The 15,466-nt window shown below is 41.1% G+C and overlaps 1 protein-coding gene across 1 annotated transcript in view; it reads right to left on the reverse strand.

The window, feature by feature from the left end:
- dnai4 (dynein axonemal intermediate chain 4) overlaps positions 1 to 15,466 on the reverse strand; it is a 96,776-nt gene that overhangs the window by 8,097 nt on the left and 73,213 nt on the right. Inside the window, exons 14-16 of the mRNA XM_063064950.1 lie at positions 5,103 to 5,201; positions 2,767 to 2,996; positions 327 to 477 (exon numbers count right to left, since the gene is read on the reverse strand). Coding sequence (XP_062921020.1) covers positions 327 to 477; positions 2,767 to 2,996; positions 5,103 to 5,201 — 480 coding nt within the window. The remainder of the gene's footprint in view (positions 1 to 326; positions 478 to 2,766; positions 2,997 to 5,102; positions 5,202 to 15,466) is intronic.

The following is a 15,466-nucleotide window of genomic DNA, read 5'->3' on the forward strand; positions in this document are numbered from 1 at the left end:
TATGGTCACTAGTTCCAAAGTGCTTGTCACTGACATTTGTGTCACTTGTATCTCATCCAAGATCCTCTAAACTTTTGACAATGGTAACTATTTTATTTATAAATCTGTGAATATTCACATGGAAAACTATAATCTTACAAGGAAATACAAAATTATAAAATAACATTAATAACTTTTTCTTATAGAAGATACTTAAACATTGTTAAGAGAGAGTGAAGAAAATGTTTATGTTTTAACTTTAACTTCCTTGGTGTTATTATTTTGAAGGACCTGTCATGGACAGGTTTATATTTTATACAAGTCACAACATCTAAATTAGAACTTACGGTTTCTTCATTTGGAGACATATTATTGAGCTGGTATACTGTGACCTGTCCATTGCTGTCACCAACGAGAACGCAATCCGTGTTTTTAGCAAAGAGTATGGTAGTCAAACTTATTCCTTCCGTGGCTGGGTAGATAATAATAGGATCCAATCTACCAAAGCATATAACAGAATAAAACATAATATTTGTGTATTTGCTTTAGTATGTTGTGCTTACTGCAAAAATAAGTTTAGAAATGTACAGAATATGAACTTTGAGGTCTATTTTATTTCTTAAATGGCATTTCAGTCCAAATTGAGAAGTGTAAGATGAGATCTCTGCCCAACGTTAAAATCTTGAGTTACATACTGAGCTTCTCTTCAATATATGGGATTCACCACCTTTTAAAGCTGCATATATGAATGAAATATGGCTACCAATACTACTGCAGTACAGAATAATTTGATGACAGGACTTTTGGGTTGTCCTGAGAACAGTGCAGCATATTCCATACCAGGCAATAATAAAAAAAAAAGGAACTACTGGAAATATCAATGGCAAATGAAACAACCTATGTTTCAGATTGATAAGTGACGTTTTTCAGAATTACAATATTTTAGAAACGTAGAAAAACTACAGCACAATACAGGCCCTTCGGCCCACAATGCTGTGCGGAACACGTACTTACTTTAGAAATTACCTAGGGTTACCCATAGCCCTCTATTTTTCTAAGCTCCATGTACCTATCCAGGAGTCTCTTAAAAGACACTTTTACATGCATGTCAGGATGAGTCCCTTTTGTTTGCATGAATACAAGAGCTGCTTCACCTTGCTCTGATTCGGAACAAGGTTTACTTTTTATTTCACTCCAGGCAGTTCAGAATCCTTGCAAGCAGTTGACCGACCCTAGAATTTCAGGATTTTTATCACTGTACTATGAACCACTCATTAGTGGTTCAGATTACTGGTATAACAGTGCCAAATAAGACATGCCAGTGGTTGGCAATGAGCTGGAGAAGTGTTTAAATTCAAAAGGCACAATCACATTGAATGTATTGAATGATTGATGCATCTCCAGCACTGATAAAAATTTGGCCAATAACCAGCACACTGCTAGCTGTCCATTTGGCAAATGTCCCATTTAAGTTGCTCCAGGGATAGATTGCTGAAGCAAAACCAATTCAGGTTTAGATTTATTTATCACAAAACATACAGTGAAATGCATTGTTTGTGTTAACTAACGTCATGCCTCAGGATATGCTAGGGCCAGTTCAGCAGTATCACCACACATTCTGGCGCCAACATCATATGCCCAGAATGTTCAGCAGAACAATCAAGGAACAACAACAACAACAGCAAAACAAGCCCCTTTCCTACCCTCCCACCCACTCACACAGGCAGGCCTCCAACACTGGGTCATGCCACCTCCCTGGACTCACAGACTTTGCGATTCCAACCACCAGACCCTGGCATAGACTCACAGACTTTAAGCCTCTAACCTCCATACAAGGTGACCTAGGGGCTTCAACTTCAGGTTTCTACCTCCACCCAGGACTTGCTGATCTGGAGGATCACCAGCCCTTGTGCCTACTGCCCACATAGACCTCCAAGACAGGACTTCCCGACCTGGGGATTGCTGGCCTTCATCCTCCGCACCTGCCGACCTGACATCTGGGTGTGCGGACCTTTGACTGTAGAGCGCTCGGAACACCAGCTCCTTCTCCTGACACCTAACTCTTCATCATCCCTGTCCCTAAACCATAACCTGATCCCCAACACTTACGTTGTGCATAAGCCATCCCTATGAACATAAAAAAAATTGACGGACAAAACAGCAAGGTGCCATCTTTGCATTGAATTTTCCTCTATGTTTGCCATCCCTGTTTTATGGCAAGCTCTGTGTTCAATGTGAGAATGTGACAAAAGTGATATAGCCCTACAAAACCTTGCTTCTTATGCAAATTTTTCACATCCTCCTGAAAGTACTGATTATTTACATTAATATGGTTGCAGACTTTCCAGTGCTCCACACTGCAAGCTTCATGTTTGATGTTATTGAATAATAATACTATTTTTGTATAGTGAGGCCAATCCCTGTTTTCATTTAATGTCAACATGGTGCACTTTATACATAAAGCCCACTGAAATTAGCTTAAATGTTATTCAAATATTGCCATCTGGGTAATTGCCTTAAATTCTATCCTCAATTCTGTCTTATCCTCAATTCTGCCTTCTCCTTTGTCATGGGGCAGCTCAGATTAATAATAAAATTTCAGCGAATTTCTTGGCTGTGCTTAGTAAACAGATCTGATTAAAAATCATAACCTAAGACCTTCTGGACTCAAAATATTCATAGCAATGCCACATGTTTATGAACTAGGTTAGTGAAAATTGTATTATTCTAAGATTAATGGCTTACTTTCAATCTATAATATTCAAAAAGGCAAAAGGAAATACCGACATGTTAACTGAAAGGTCCCAGATTTCCACTCTGTCCTCATTAACTGCTCCAAACACAGTAGCTGATTTTGGTGACCACGTGATGCTGTGCACTGCCTTTGTAACAGTGGTAGTAAAGCGCAGAACTGGTCGCACTATTTCCTGACTCCATAAATGAATGGACCAGTCAGAAGAGCAGCTCAGAAAAGTATCATGAGAAAATGGTGACCATGCTATTTTATACACAGGACCCTGGAAATGAAACAAAGGTTAAGTGTGTGCTGGTCATAATACTGACTTGTCTGACCACTCTGCTCTTATACCCTCAGCTAACTTCTTTATCCTGTTTTAAAACAAGACTCAATGCATTGACTTTGTGCAATTTGCTTCCAGAGACTTAAAACCTTCTTTCTGTAATTTACCAACTTTTAAAATCTAAGCTTGATGTAACCAAACCATTTTTCTGTTTCACTTTTCAGCTTTGATTTGGTACAGGAACTAACTCTTCTTCCAGCTGTTTAATAAAAGGTTTCATCTTTTGAAATGATTGTGAGTAGAATCCTGGAAGATTATTAACGCCATGACTCAAAGGGATTTTCTGACATGTCACTATACAGGTCTTTCTATGTTTGTGTTCTTGATCAAAGGTGCACAAACTTTAGAAGGATAATGGATATAGTGGACTATAGGGCCAGTTTCTCATTTCTCAACTAGTTAAAGTAAACACAATGCATTTACAAAAGAACTGAGGGAACGTAGAAACTAAAACTATATTTTTATTCATACAGAACAGATGTTATACCTGGGAATGTACATATATCAAAACATTTTTAATGGTGGCAGCAAAAGAAAAAGAATATACAGTTATGTTGATTTTGAGAAAATAAATGGCAGGAATGACAACAGGATAGTTTAACATATTCCTTTAGTTTATTTAGTTACTTGCCCTCCTGTAACCATATGAAGCCACAGTTACTTTTTCTGATATGCCACCATTATACTCCTATTTAAGCTAAAAGTAAACGGAAAATCAATCTCTTGTCTCTAAAATATTAAATATCTCTTGGCCAGCCAGCTCTCAGGTAAGTGTAGCAAAGGAAATGTCGTTGATCTTGTGGTGGGGGCAGTTTGATTAAGACACATCTAAATTTTGAGACTTTTCTTATGTCACAGTCAGGAGTTCATCCTGACTTCACTAAGGAATCATTCCATTTTTTTAAAGTTACCTGGGGATATCATCATAATTATGATCCACTTTTAGTTCACATTCCCCCAGAGGGTAACCAGACAAGTTTTTTTTTAAATGTCTGCTAGAGTCTGAAACATGTGTCTCAGGACTCTGCTGGCTAAACTGTTTGCTCAAAAGTATTTATCAATTATCAGAATAAATAACGGGCAAAGGTAGTTTTCAGGCAAGCATATAACAAGAAACATTTTAACTAGCCACTTCCTTGCATTGTTTCTAGTTTGTACCATTAGCTAATTAACAGTAACTCTAACCAGAGGTACAAAGCTGAAAACTGAACAAACAAAAGTAAGTCAACCAATAGATCCCACTACCATTGCACTTTTGATAACTGGGAAGAGACAAAAAATAATTCATTGCCAAGAATGCAAATGACAAATGGAAAGAAAGTTAAAAGGCTCAAAAAGAAAATGTACACTCAGTGGACACTTTATTTAGGTATACCTATATTCCTGCTTGTTCATGCAAATGTGTAATCAGCCAATTATGTGGCCGCAATTCAATACATAAAAGCTTGCAGACATGGTCAAGAAGTTCAGTTGTTATTCAAACAAAACATCAGAATGGGGGGGAAATGTGACGCGAGTGACTTTGACCAAGGAATGATTTGTGGTTTGAGTATCTCAGAAACTGGTCTCCTGAGACTTTCACACACAACGGTCTAGAGTTGACAGAGAATAGTGGAAAAAGAACATTCAGTGAGCAGCAGTTCTGAGGGTGAAACTGCCTTTTTAATGAGATGTCAGAGGAGAATGGCCAGACTGGTTCAAGTTGGCTGGATGGTGACAGTAATTCAAATAACCACGTGTTACAACAGTGGTCCAAGGAGTAGCATCTCTGAATGCGCAACTTGTCAAAGTTTGAAGTGGATGGACTACATCAGCAGAAGATCACGAACATACAATCAGTGGTCACTTTATTAGGTACAGGAGATACCTAATAAACTGGTCACTGAGGGTATACTAATGTCAACTGCCTTCTTGGTCAGCCTTGTTGAATTGGAAAAAGAAACAATAAAATTGATGCCTTCTCATTATTAAATTTCAGTTCCATTACGGCATTATTAAGAGGATCCTTGATACATTTAATTTTGTATTTCTCTTGTCACATACCTTGTGAACTCCATATGTTTCTAAGAACTGTTCATTATAGGAACATGAGCATTTATGAATGTAACCTTCTTCTGTCCCAGCCAGATAAATATTAGTTTCCTGCAGAAATCAGAGATCAGTTTCAAAGGCAATACAATAATTAAATAAATAACTTTAACATACAATAATTAAACCAGCTAAATTGGGTTAATATTGGGCCAGAATTCTTTATTGATGATTTTAACATGATTTATCCCTAAATATTTTCCCAAAGATCATACAACAGGTGAATGTTTCTGTTTAGTTATTGCCCAAAGAATGTGTTAACATTGTTAATAACATGCAGCAATACCTTGCCAGATAAACTTTTATGTATAATGGACTTGTACTAGCTGTCCTGTTTGGGACTGAAAAAAAACATTGTTGGCATAGAATGAAAATGAAATGCAAATTTCTTAAAGTTGATGTGTAAATGCTCAAAGACAATTCAGAATACCAAAGCATTAAAAAACACTTAAGGTTGTTATTACCAGGGGTGGTAGTGGGGATAAGCTCCCACTACCTATAAAGTGCTCCAAACGGTGTGCGTCACCGACAACCAAGTCCAACTCTTGGACTTCACATGTGACTTAGCTACTAGGCCCAGTGGAACTGTTTCTACTGACAAGAGAAGGGGCAAAAGCGGACCACTGGCACCTCAAAATCAGTTGCTTCGGGCAGGTGGGGCTCGTCAATCTCGAACTGCAGCCCACCTAGGTGAAAGAAAAGGAAAACTCTGATTTTAAACCACCGCTGTCTTGCGGCCATACCCATCCATGGGAAAGGCTTCGGGAGTAAACCCTGAGGAAGAAATCCGGAACCAGGGTCCCTAAGGCAGTTTGACGTTGTTTACAACTTCACTCTGACAACCTCTGCAACAACACTTGGCCTTCATTTGGTAACTGGTGCCCATCAGTGACGTGGAGAGGGGGAACCCACTGCAATGGGCCACAGCCATTTCTTCAAATTTTCCCACCCAGGCTTGCGCCCTGGAGAGGACATAGTCCAACAGAGGCGCAAACCCAAGATCCCCTGGGATCGACAGCTGCCTACTACAAACAATACAGAGAAACCCAAGTGGTCCATTTAGGCCCTTAGACTATTCTACCACAGAATGACATCATGGCTGATCTGTTACTAACTCTATATAATGGCTAGTGTCTTATTTCTCAAAATACTGGCTGTTGTCTTATCTCTCTTAATGACCACAGTAAACAAAAATCTTTAAGTCCTAGATTTAAAATTAACAAATGATCTTCAATTCACATTGTTTGCAGAAGAATGTTCCAAACCTATCATACTCTACATTCCTAAAAGTCTGGCTCTGAATTTTGTTCTTTGCACTTAATGAGTTTCCATAACTAATAACTCATCCACATCTACCCCATTACTTTTCTTCATAACATGAATTTTGATGAAAAACAACCTTTAACTTTCTAAGTTTTAGGCTTCACCTCTTAGTTTGTATTCATCAACTTCAAAGGAATCAAATGTGTTGGGGATGAGAAACAGTAATCTGATACAGTAAAGACACCGACATCAAATTATTGTTTATTAACCACAGTTCTGCCTGCCACATTCCAAAGACACATGGGTTAGGGTTAGTAAGTCGTGAGCATGCTAGTTTGATGCCGGAAGCATGGCGACACTCGCAGGTTGCCCTAAGCACATCCTCATACTGTGTTGACTGTTGAAGCAAATGACGTATTGCATTGCATGTTTCAATGTACATATGTACTCTATTATTCCAAGCAAACTCATCACCAAACTCTGGACCTTGGGAGTTAACATCTGGATCCTTGACTTGATAACCAACGAACTGTAATCAGTAAGGACATCTTTTTATTTACTTATTCGTGTGTTTGTTTGTTTGTTTATTTATCCCACAACATGAGGGAGTAAAAATCTTCGCATTATGACTCTGTCGCAATGTACAGACATGCGAATTTGTAAGTTGGTCCCGGCTTTAATGCTATGGCACTGTTTGCCAGACGGAAAGAGCCAAAACAGTATATGTTTGGGGTGACAGGTGCCCCCGATGATCTTTCAGGCCTTCTTTATGCACCTGCTGTTGTAAGTGTCCTCAGTGGAGGGAAGTTCACATCCGTAGATGTGCTGGACTGTCCATACCACTCTCTGCAGTGCCCAGTGATCAAGGTTGGTGGAGTTCCCATACTAGGCAGTGATACAGCGAGTCAGTATGCTCTCAGTGATGACCCTGGAGAAGGTCTTGAAGATTTGGGGGTTCATGCCGAACTTCTTCAGTCGCCTGAGGTGGAAGAGACATTGTTGTGCTTTTTTTGCCACACAGTCAGTGTGTACTGTCCAGGTGAGATCTCGGTGATGGGTATACCGAGGAACTTAAAACTACTCACCCTCTCATCTGCAGTCCCATTGATGTTGATCGGGACAAGCCTGTCTCCGTTCCTCCTGTAATCTATGATCACCTCTTTTATTTTCGGACATTGAGGGAGAGGTTGTTATCGTGGCCCCACAGTGTCAGGGTATTAACCTCTCCTCTGTAAGCTGCCTTGTCATCACTAGAAATATGGCCAAAATCAATTCATGAAAAACAGAAAATCTGGAGATGCTGGAAATCCAAGCAACACACACACAAAATGCTGGAGGAACTCAGCAGGCCAGGCAGCATCTATGGAAAAAAGTACAGTTGATGTTTTGGGGAAAAACCCTTCAGCAGGACTGGAGAAAAAAAAACTGAGGAGTAGATTTGAAAGGTGGGGGGAGGAGAGAGAGAAGTGCCAGGCGATCGGTGAAACTTGGAGGGGGAGGGATGAAGGAAAGAGCTAGGAAGTTGATTGGTAAAAGAGACAGAAGGCCATGGAAGAAATGGAAGAAAGAAGAAAGTGGGGGTGGGGGGGACAAGCACCGAAGGGAGGAGATGGGCAGGCAAGGAGATAACACGAGAGAGGGACAAGGGAATGGGAAATGTTGAAGGGAGGTTTGGAGGGCATTACTTGAAGTTTGAGAAATCGATGTTCATGCCATCAGGTTGGAGGCTACCCAAACGGAATATAAAGTATTCTTCCTCCAACCTAAGCATGGCCTTATCCCGACAGTGCAGGAGGCCATGGATGGAAATATCAGAATGGAAATAGGAAGTGGAATTAAAATGGGTGGTCATTCAATGTCGTGTCACCTGCAAATGTGATCAGCAGATTGGAGCTGTGTGTGGCAGCGCAGTCGTAGGTGTAAAGGGAGTGGAGGAGGGGACTCAGGATACAAGCCTGGGTGGGGGCACCTGTGCTGAGGGTCAGAAGGGCAGAGGTGAGGGAGCCCATCCTTACCACCTGTCGGCGATCCGATAGGAAGTCTAGCATCCAGCTGCACAAAGTGGGGTACAGGCAGAGGTCTCTGAGATTTATCTGTCAAGTCTGGAGGAAATGATGGTGTTGAATATTGGACTTAAGTCCAGGAACAGCATTCTAACGTATGCATCCCTCTTCTCCAGGTAAGTGAGGACGGTGTGTAGTGCTGTGTCTGTGGTGTCATCAGTAGACCGGTTCTGTCAGTAGGCGAATTGCAGGTGGTCCAGTGTGGGTGGGAGCATGCTGCAGATGTAGTCTTTAACCAGTCTGTCAAAGCATTTGCTTATAATTGAGGTGAGAGTGACAGGGCGTCAATCGTTCAGGCATGCTACGTTGGTTTTCTTAGGTACAGGACAATGATGGACAATTTGAAACAGGAGAGCACATACTGAGAGATGGAGAGATAGCAACACCTCTGCCAATATTATACTAAACAAGGGCTTTCCAACCTTTTTTATGACATGGGCCAATACCATTAAGCTTGGGGTTCATGGACTCCAGGTGGGGAACCCCTGTTCTAAACACTGGTGCTCACAAGGCAGAATCCTCAGCCCACTACTCTACTCCCTGTAAGCGTATGATTGTGTGGCCAGATTCTGCTCTAACTCCATCTACAAGTTTGCAGATGTAATGGGCCAATGTCTGCATTGTAGTGGACCGCATCTCAAATAATGAGTCAGAGTACAGGAAGGAGATAGAGAGCTTAATGATAAGGTGTCATGTCAACAACCTTTCCCTCAATGTCAACAAAACAAAAGAACTGGTCATTGACCAGAAAGGGGAAAGGTGGTGCATATGTTCCTGTCTACCTCCATAGCTTTAAGGTTGAGAGCTTCAAGCTCCTAGGTGTCATCATCAATTGTCTGGTACAACAATGTTGATATCATGACCAAGAAAGCTAACCAACACCTCTACTTCCTTGGGAGGCTAAAGAAATTCAGCATGTTCCTGTCGACTCTCACCAATTTTTAATCGATCCACCATAGAAAGCATCTTGTCTGGATGCATGACAATTTTGAATGGCAACAGCTCTGCAGATGACTGCAAGAAACTGCAGAGTGTGGACCCAGCTCAGCACATCACAGGAACCAGCTTCTCTTCTGTCTGTACTTCTCACTGCCTCAGCACAGCAACCAGTATATTCAAAGACCTTACCCACCACAGACATTTTCTCTTCTCCCCTCTCCCATTGGGCAGAACATACAAAAGCCTGAACATAAATACCACTAGTCTCAAGGACAGCTCCTATCCCACCGTTATCAGACTCTGATAAGACTTGTAGCTTGTTAAGCAGCCTCATATGCGGCACCTTGTAAAAGACCTTCTGAAAATCCAAGTACACAACATCAGCCGATTCTCCTTTGTCTATCCTGCTTGTTATTTCTTCAGCGAATTCCAACAGATTTTCAGGCAAGCTTTTTTCTTGAAGAAACCAAGCTGACTATGGCCTATTTTATCATGTGCATCCAAATACCCCAAAACCACATCCTTAACAATCAACTCCAACATCTTCCCAACCACTGAGGTCAGACTAGCTGGGCTGTAGTTTCCTTTCTCCTACCTCTCTCCCTTCTTGAAGAGTGGAGCGACATTTGAAATTTTCCACTCTTCCGGAACCACATCATTACTAATGCCTTCACAATTTCTTCAGCCACCTCTTTCACCTCTGTACACCTTCTGGCCCAGGTAACTTATCTACCTTCAGACCTTTCAGTTTCCCAAGAACCTTCTCTCGAGTAATGGCAACTTCATACGTTTCATGACCCCTGACACCTGAAACTTCCACCATATTGCTAGTGTCTTCAACAGTGAAGACCAATGCAAAATACTTATTCAGTTCCTCCACAATTTTGTTGTCCCCCATTACTACCTCTCCAGGATCATTTTCCAGTGGTCCGATATCCACTCTTGCCTCTTTTTTACATTTTATGTATCTGAAGAAAATGTTGGTATCCTCTTTAATATTATTGACTAGCTTACTTTTGTATTCTATCTTAACATTCTTAATGACTTTTTAGTTGCCTTCTATTGGTATTTAAAAGCTTCCCAATCCCCAAACTTCCCACTAATATTTGCTCTATTTTATTCCCTCTCTTTGGCTATTATGTTGGCTTTGAATTTCCTTGTTAGCCATGATAGTGTCATCTTGCCTTTATAATACTTCTTCCTATTTGGGATGTATACATCTCGTGCCTTCCGAATTGTTTCCAGAAATTCCAGTCATTGCTGCTCTGCCAGTGTTCTTTTCCAATCAATTCTGGCCAACTTCTCTCTCATGCCTCTGTAATTTCCTTTACTCCACTCTAATACTGATACATCTGACTTTAGCTTCTCCTTCTCAAATTTCAGGGTGAATTTGTTCATATTATTATCACTTATTATCTGGAGGGGTGGAGCTGACGATGATGGCACCAAATGGCGACTTCTTTGTTTGCATCTTCAGAAACAGCTCTACCCTATCTTTAATATCTCTTTTTTTCCATTTCAAAGTTCTTTTGCAGACCCTGACCTGTAGTTACACGCTGACTTCGGTTCTTTGCAGAAATGGCACCCAATCTCAAGGCCTCATGACCGGCTGCTTTTTGATATGCCAAGGTGCGGCCTGGAAGACCAGTGCGCCTTCAGGGTGCCAGATTTTCATGGCTCTGGAGACAGGCTGATCCAAGGCTAGTGTTGCCGCCGCTGACTGATGGGTTGTGAGAGTACACGGAAGATCGGAAGCAGCAAGCTTGCTGCTGGCTATGTGCCCAAAGACCCGAGTTCTTTGGGCACAGAGCTTGGAAAAGGCAATGCAACAGACTTTTAACACCATAAATCAGTGAGTTGTTTTGTTATATCTCCCCTCTTGCTGTGAAAATGGAGACACTGCTTTTTCCCTTATTGGGGAGAGAAAGAGAGAGAGCCTGTGGTATGTCAAATACCAGGTGAACAAGTACTTTCAAAGGTTTCAAAAGTACATTTAATGTCAGAGAAATGTATACGATATTTATCCTGAAATGTTTTTTCTTCGCAGAGTAGTCTTAGGGGTATTGCAAGTCTGTATCTTTATTGATGCTTTGCTACACGCTTGAGTGCTCAATGGGGGGGGGGCGCCAATGCATTTTGCTGGTGGGTGGGAGGGGTCATTGCTTTGCTGCTGCTTATGCATGGGAGGGGAGAGTTGGGGGGGCCTTTGGGGTTCTAACATTTAACCATCATTCATTCTTTGGGCACTCGTCTGTTTTCATAGATGTTTGCAAAGAAAAAGAATTTCAGGATGTATATTGTAAACATTTCTCTGACATTAAATGTACCTATTGAACTTTCCCCAAAGGGTTCTTTTAAAGCTATTTAATCAATTCTGGTTCATTGCACAATGGACTTGGATGAGTGCAACTCCATCAACTCAAGAAACTTGACACCACTCAACAATACTGTATACGTTTGTTATGCAATCAAACACCCTAAATGTTCATTTCTTCCACGAACAATGCACCTTTGCATTACAGATGCAATGTGAACTATCTACAAACTGCACTGTAGTTACTCATTTAGGTTGCTCATTGGACAGAGGCAATAGACACATTGGAAAATCAGCACCTTGAATGTGTCTATATCCTGAAAGTAAAACAAAAAGCTCAATATATACACATGGAAATCTGCCAAACTGTCCTTACAGTCTGTGATTGTTCGCCATTTTCTCCTATAAGATGGAGGGAGGGATATTAGTATGTGATGATGCCCTAAATGCCAGCGGTGTAACATGTGAAATGGCCGTTATGATCATATAGCTAGAAGTATATATAAAGCACAAGTATATATAAAGCTCAAGTTAGAACAGTGGTTAAGTAAATAAGATTGTGGTTTGTGAATATCATGTAGGAGCATTGATTGAAAGAGATTGTTATTGGGTTAGTGATGGGCTCACACAATAAAGAACAATAAAGTGTTTAATGGTATTTTAGGTTGTCATTAAAACTTTCTACAACTGAATCAAACCCAGAATTCATCAGCCAATTTGGACACCTCCCACCATTGTTTCTTCATTTCTGTCCTGAAGAGCAAGAGCTCATGATCTATTAAAATATCTCTACAGATGTCCACCTATTCTAGAAAAATTTTCAGCATTAGATAGATACTTTATTTATCCCAAAGAAAATTACAGTACTACAGTAGCATTACAAATGCACAGATATACAAATATTAGAAGAGAAGTAGGAAGGAATTTAAAAAAAATAAGTTACTTCAGTCTTATACAAGTGGGTCACCACTTCCCCAGCTATAGATTGACTTATTATAGAGACTAATGGGCAAGGGTAAGAATGACCTCATATAGCACAATTTGGAGTAGCACAGTTGTCTTGGCTAATACTATAAGTCCTCCTCTGTTCAACCAAGGAGGAAGGCAGAGAGTGAGAAACACTGTCCAGAATTGACAGGATTTTCCCTAGAGTTCTTTCATCTACCACAGCCTCCAATTTGTCCAGTTTGTACAACAGAGCCAGCCTTTCTAATCAGTTTATTGAGCTTGTTAGCATTACCCGTGTTGATGCCATTGCCCCGGCACACCATCGCATAGAAGATTGTACTGATCATAGAACAGGTCTGGACTGGTACTCCAAAGGACCTCAGTCTCCTCAGGAGGTACAGGCGACTCTGGCCCTTTTTGTATACAGCCTCTGTGTTGGTGTTCCACTCAAGTCTGTCATCCAGATTCACCCCCAGGTACTTGTAGGTCCTCATCACATCCACATCCTCATATCAGTAGTACCAGGGAGCAGTGCAGGCTTAGTCTTCCTAAAGTCTATCACCAGCTCCTTTGTCTGACTGATATTGAGCTGCAGATGATTCAGCTTGCACCATTTGACAAAACCCTCCACCAGGGCCCTATATTCATCCGCCTATCGTCCCTTTATACACACAACTATTGCTGAGTCATCAGAGAATTTCTGCAGATGACATGACTAAGTGTTGTATCTAAAGTCTGAGGTATACAGGGTAAACAGGAAGGGAGCCAATACAGTCCCCTGTGGGGCCCCAGTGCTACTTATAGCTATGCCTGACACACAGCTCTGAAACCGCACAAACTGCAGACTGCCAGTCAGGTAGTCCATTATTCAGAACACAGTGGAAGTGACAACCTGCATTGAATGGAGCTTTTGCCCCAGCAATGAGGGCTGTGTGGTATTGAAGGCACTTGAGAAATCAAAAAACATGATCTTCATAGTGTTGCTCTGCTTATCCAAATGGGATAGGCTCTGTTCAGCAGGTAGATGACAGCAGCATCGATTCCAATGTGCTTTTGGTAGGTAAACTGCAGGGGATTATTTGCTTTAAGGATTACCTCCTCTATAAGAAGGCGTGGATATGACTTAATTGGGACAGATTAGTTTCAGAAACTGAAAGGGTGAAGGAACCTTTGTTGATAAAAGATGTGGAATGTCTAATCAAGAAGAAGAAAGAAACTTACTTTAGATTTGGAAACAAAGATCAGAAAATGCTCTTGATGTCTCACAAGATAGCCAGGAAGGATCTTAAGAATGGACATAGGAGAGCCAGAGGGGGGCATGAGAAGGCTTGGCGAATAATATTAAGGAAAACCTCAACGCATTCTACGTAGTGTATATGTGAAGAAGAGGAAGATGACAAGAGTGCGGGTAGGACCAATCAGGGATAGAAGAGAACCATATGCCTGGAGTCAGCGGAGGTAGGGGAAGTCCTTATTGAAGACTTTGCTTCAGTATTCATTAGTGAGAGGATATTGATGACTGTGAGGACGGCTTAAACTGACTGAGATGCTAGAACATGTCAACATTAAAAAAGAGGGTATGCTGGAATTTTTGAGAAATATTAGGATAGATATGTCTCCAGGACCAGGATATACCTAAGGGATTGCTGCGCCTTTGGCAATGATCATTGTATTCTCAGTCAACACAGCAGTAGTACCAGATGATTGAGGGGAGTAAATTTTATTCCGTTGTTCAGGAATGGGAGTAAGGATAACCCAACATTATAGACTAGTGAATCTCACAACAATGGTAGGAAAATTATTGCAGAAGATTTTTGGAAACAGGATTTATGAACATTTGGGGAAGCATACTGTGATTAAGGATGGTCAGCATGGCTTAGTAAAGGACAGGTCATGTCTCATAAGCCTGACTGAATTCTTTGGGTATGTAACAAAACACAGTTATGAAGGTGGAACACAATGGATATGGTGTGTATGAATTTTAGTAAGACATTTAGTAAGGTTCCCCATGGTAGGCTCATTCAGAATGTCAGGAGGCATGGGATTCAGGGACATTTGACTGTGTGGATTCAAAATTGCCTTGCCCATATAAGGTAATTGTAGATGGAGCGTATTCTGCCTGGAAGTCAGTGACGAGTAGTTTTTCACAGGGATCTGTTCTGGTACCCCTGCTCTTTGAGATTTTTATAAATAACTTTGATGAGGAAGTAGAAAGGTGGGTTAGTAAACTTACAGAAGACACGATTGTTGACATTGTTGTGGATAGTGTAGAAGTTTGTTGAGGGTTACAAAGGACATTGATAGGATGCATTGCTGGGCTGAGAAGTGGTAGATGGAGTTCACTGCCGAAAAGTGTGAAATGATTCACTCTGGAAGGTTGAATTTGAAGATAGAGTACAGGATTAATGGCAGATTCGTAGAAGTGTGGAGGAACGGAGGGATCTTGGAGTCCATGTCCATAGATCCCACAAAGTTGCCACGCAGGTTGATGTGGTTGTTAAGAAGGCATATTGTATGCTGGCCTTCATTAGTCACGGGATTGAGTTGAAGAGCTGCAAGCTAACGTTGCAGCTCTATAAAACTCACTCACCCAACCTATCCAAGTCACCCTGCATCCTCTTAGCATCCTCCTCACAGCTAACACTGCCGCCCAGCTTCGTGTCATCCGCAAACTTGGAGAAGCTGCATTTAATTCCCTCATCTAAGTCATTAATAGATATTGTAAATAACTGGGGTCCCAGCACTGAGCCTTGCGGTACCCCACTAGTCACTGCCTGCCATTCTGAAAAGGT

Source organism: Mobula hypostoma, chromosome 12 (genome assembly GCF_963921235.1).
Source record: "Mobula hypostoma chromosome 12, sMobHyp1.1, whole genome shotgun sequence".
Classification (NCBI taxonomy): domain Eukaryota; kingdom Metazoa; phylum Chordata; class Chondrichthyes; order Myliobatiformes; family Myliobatidae; genus Mobula; species Mobula hypostoma.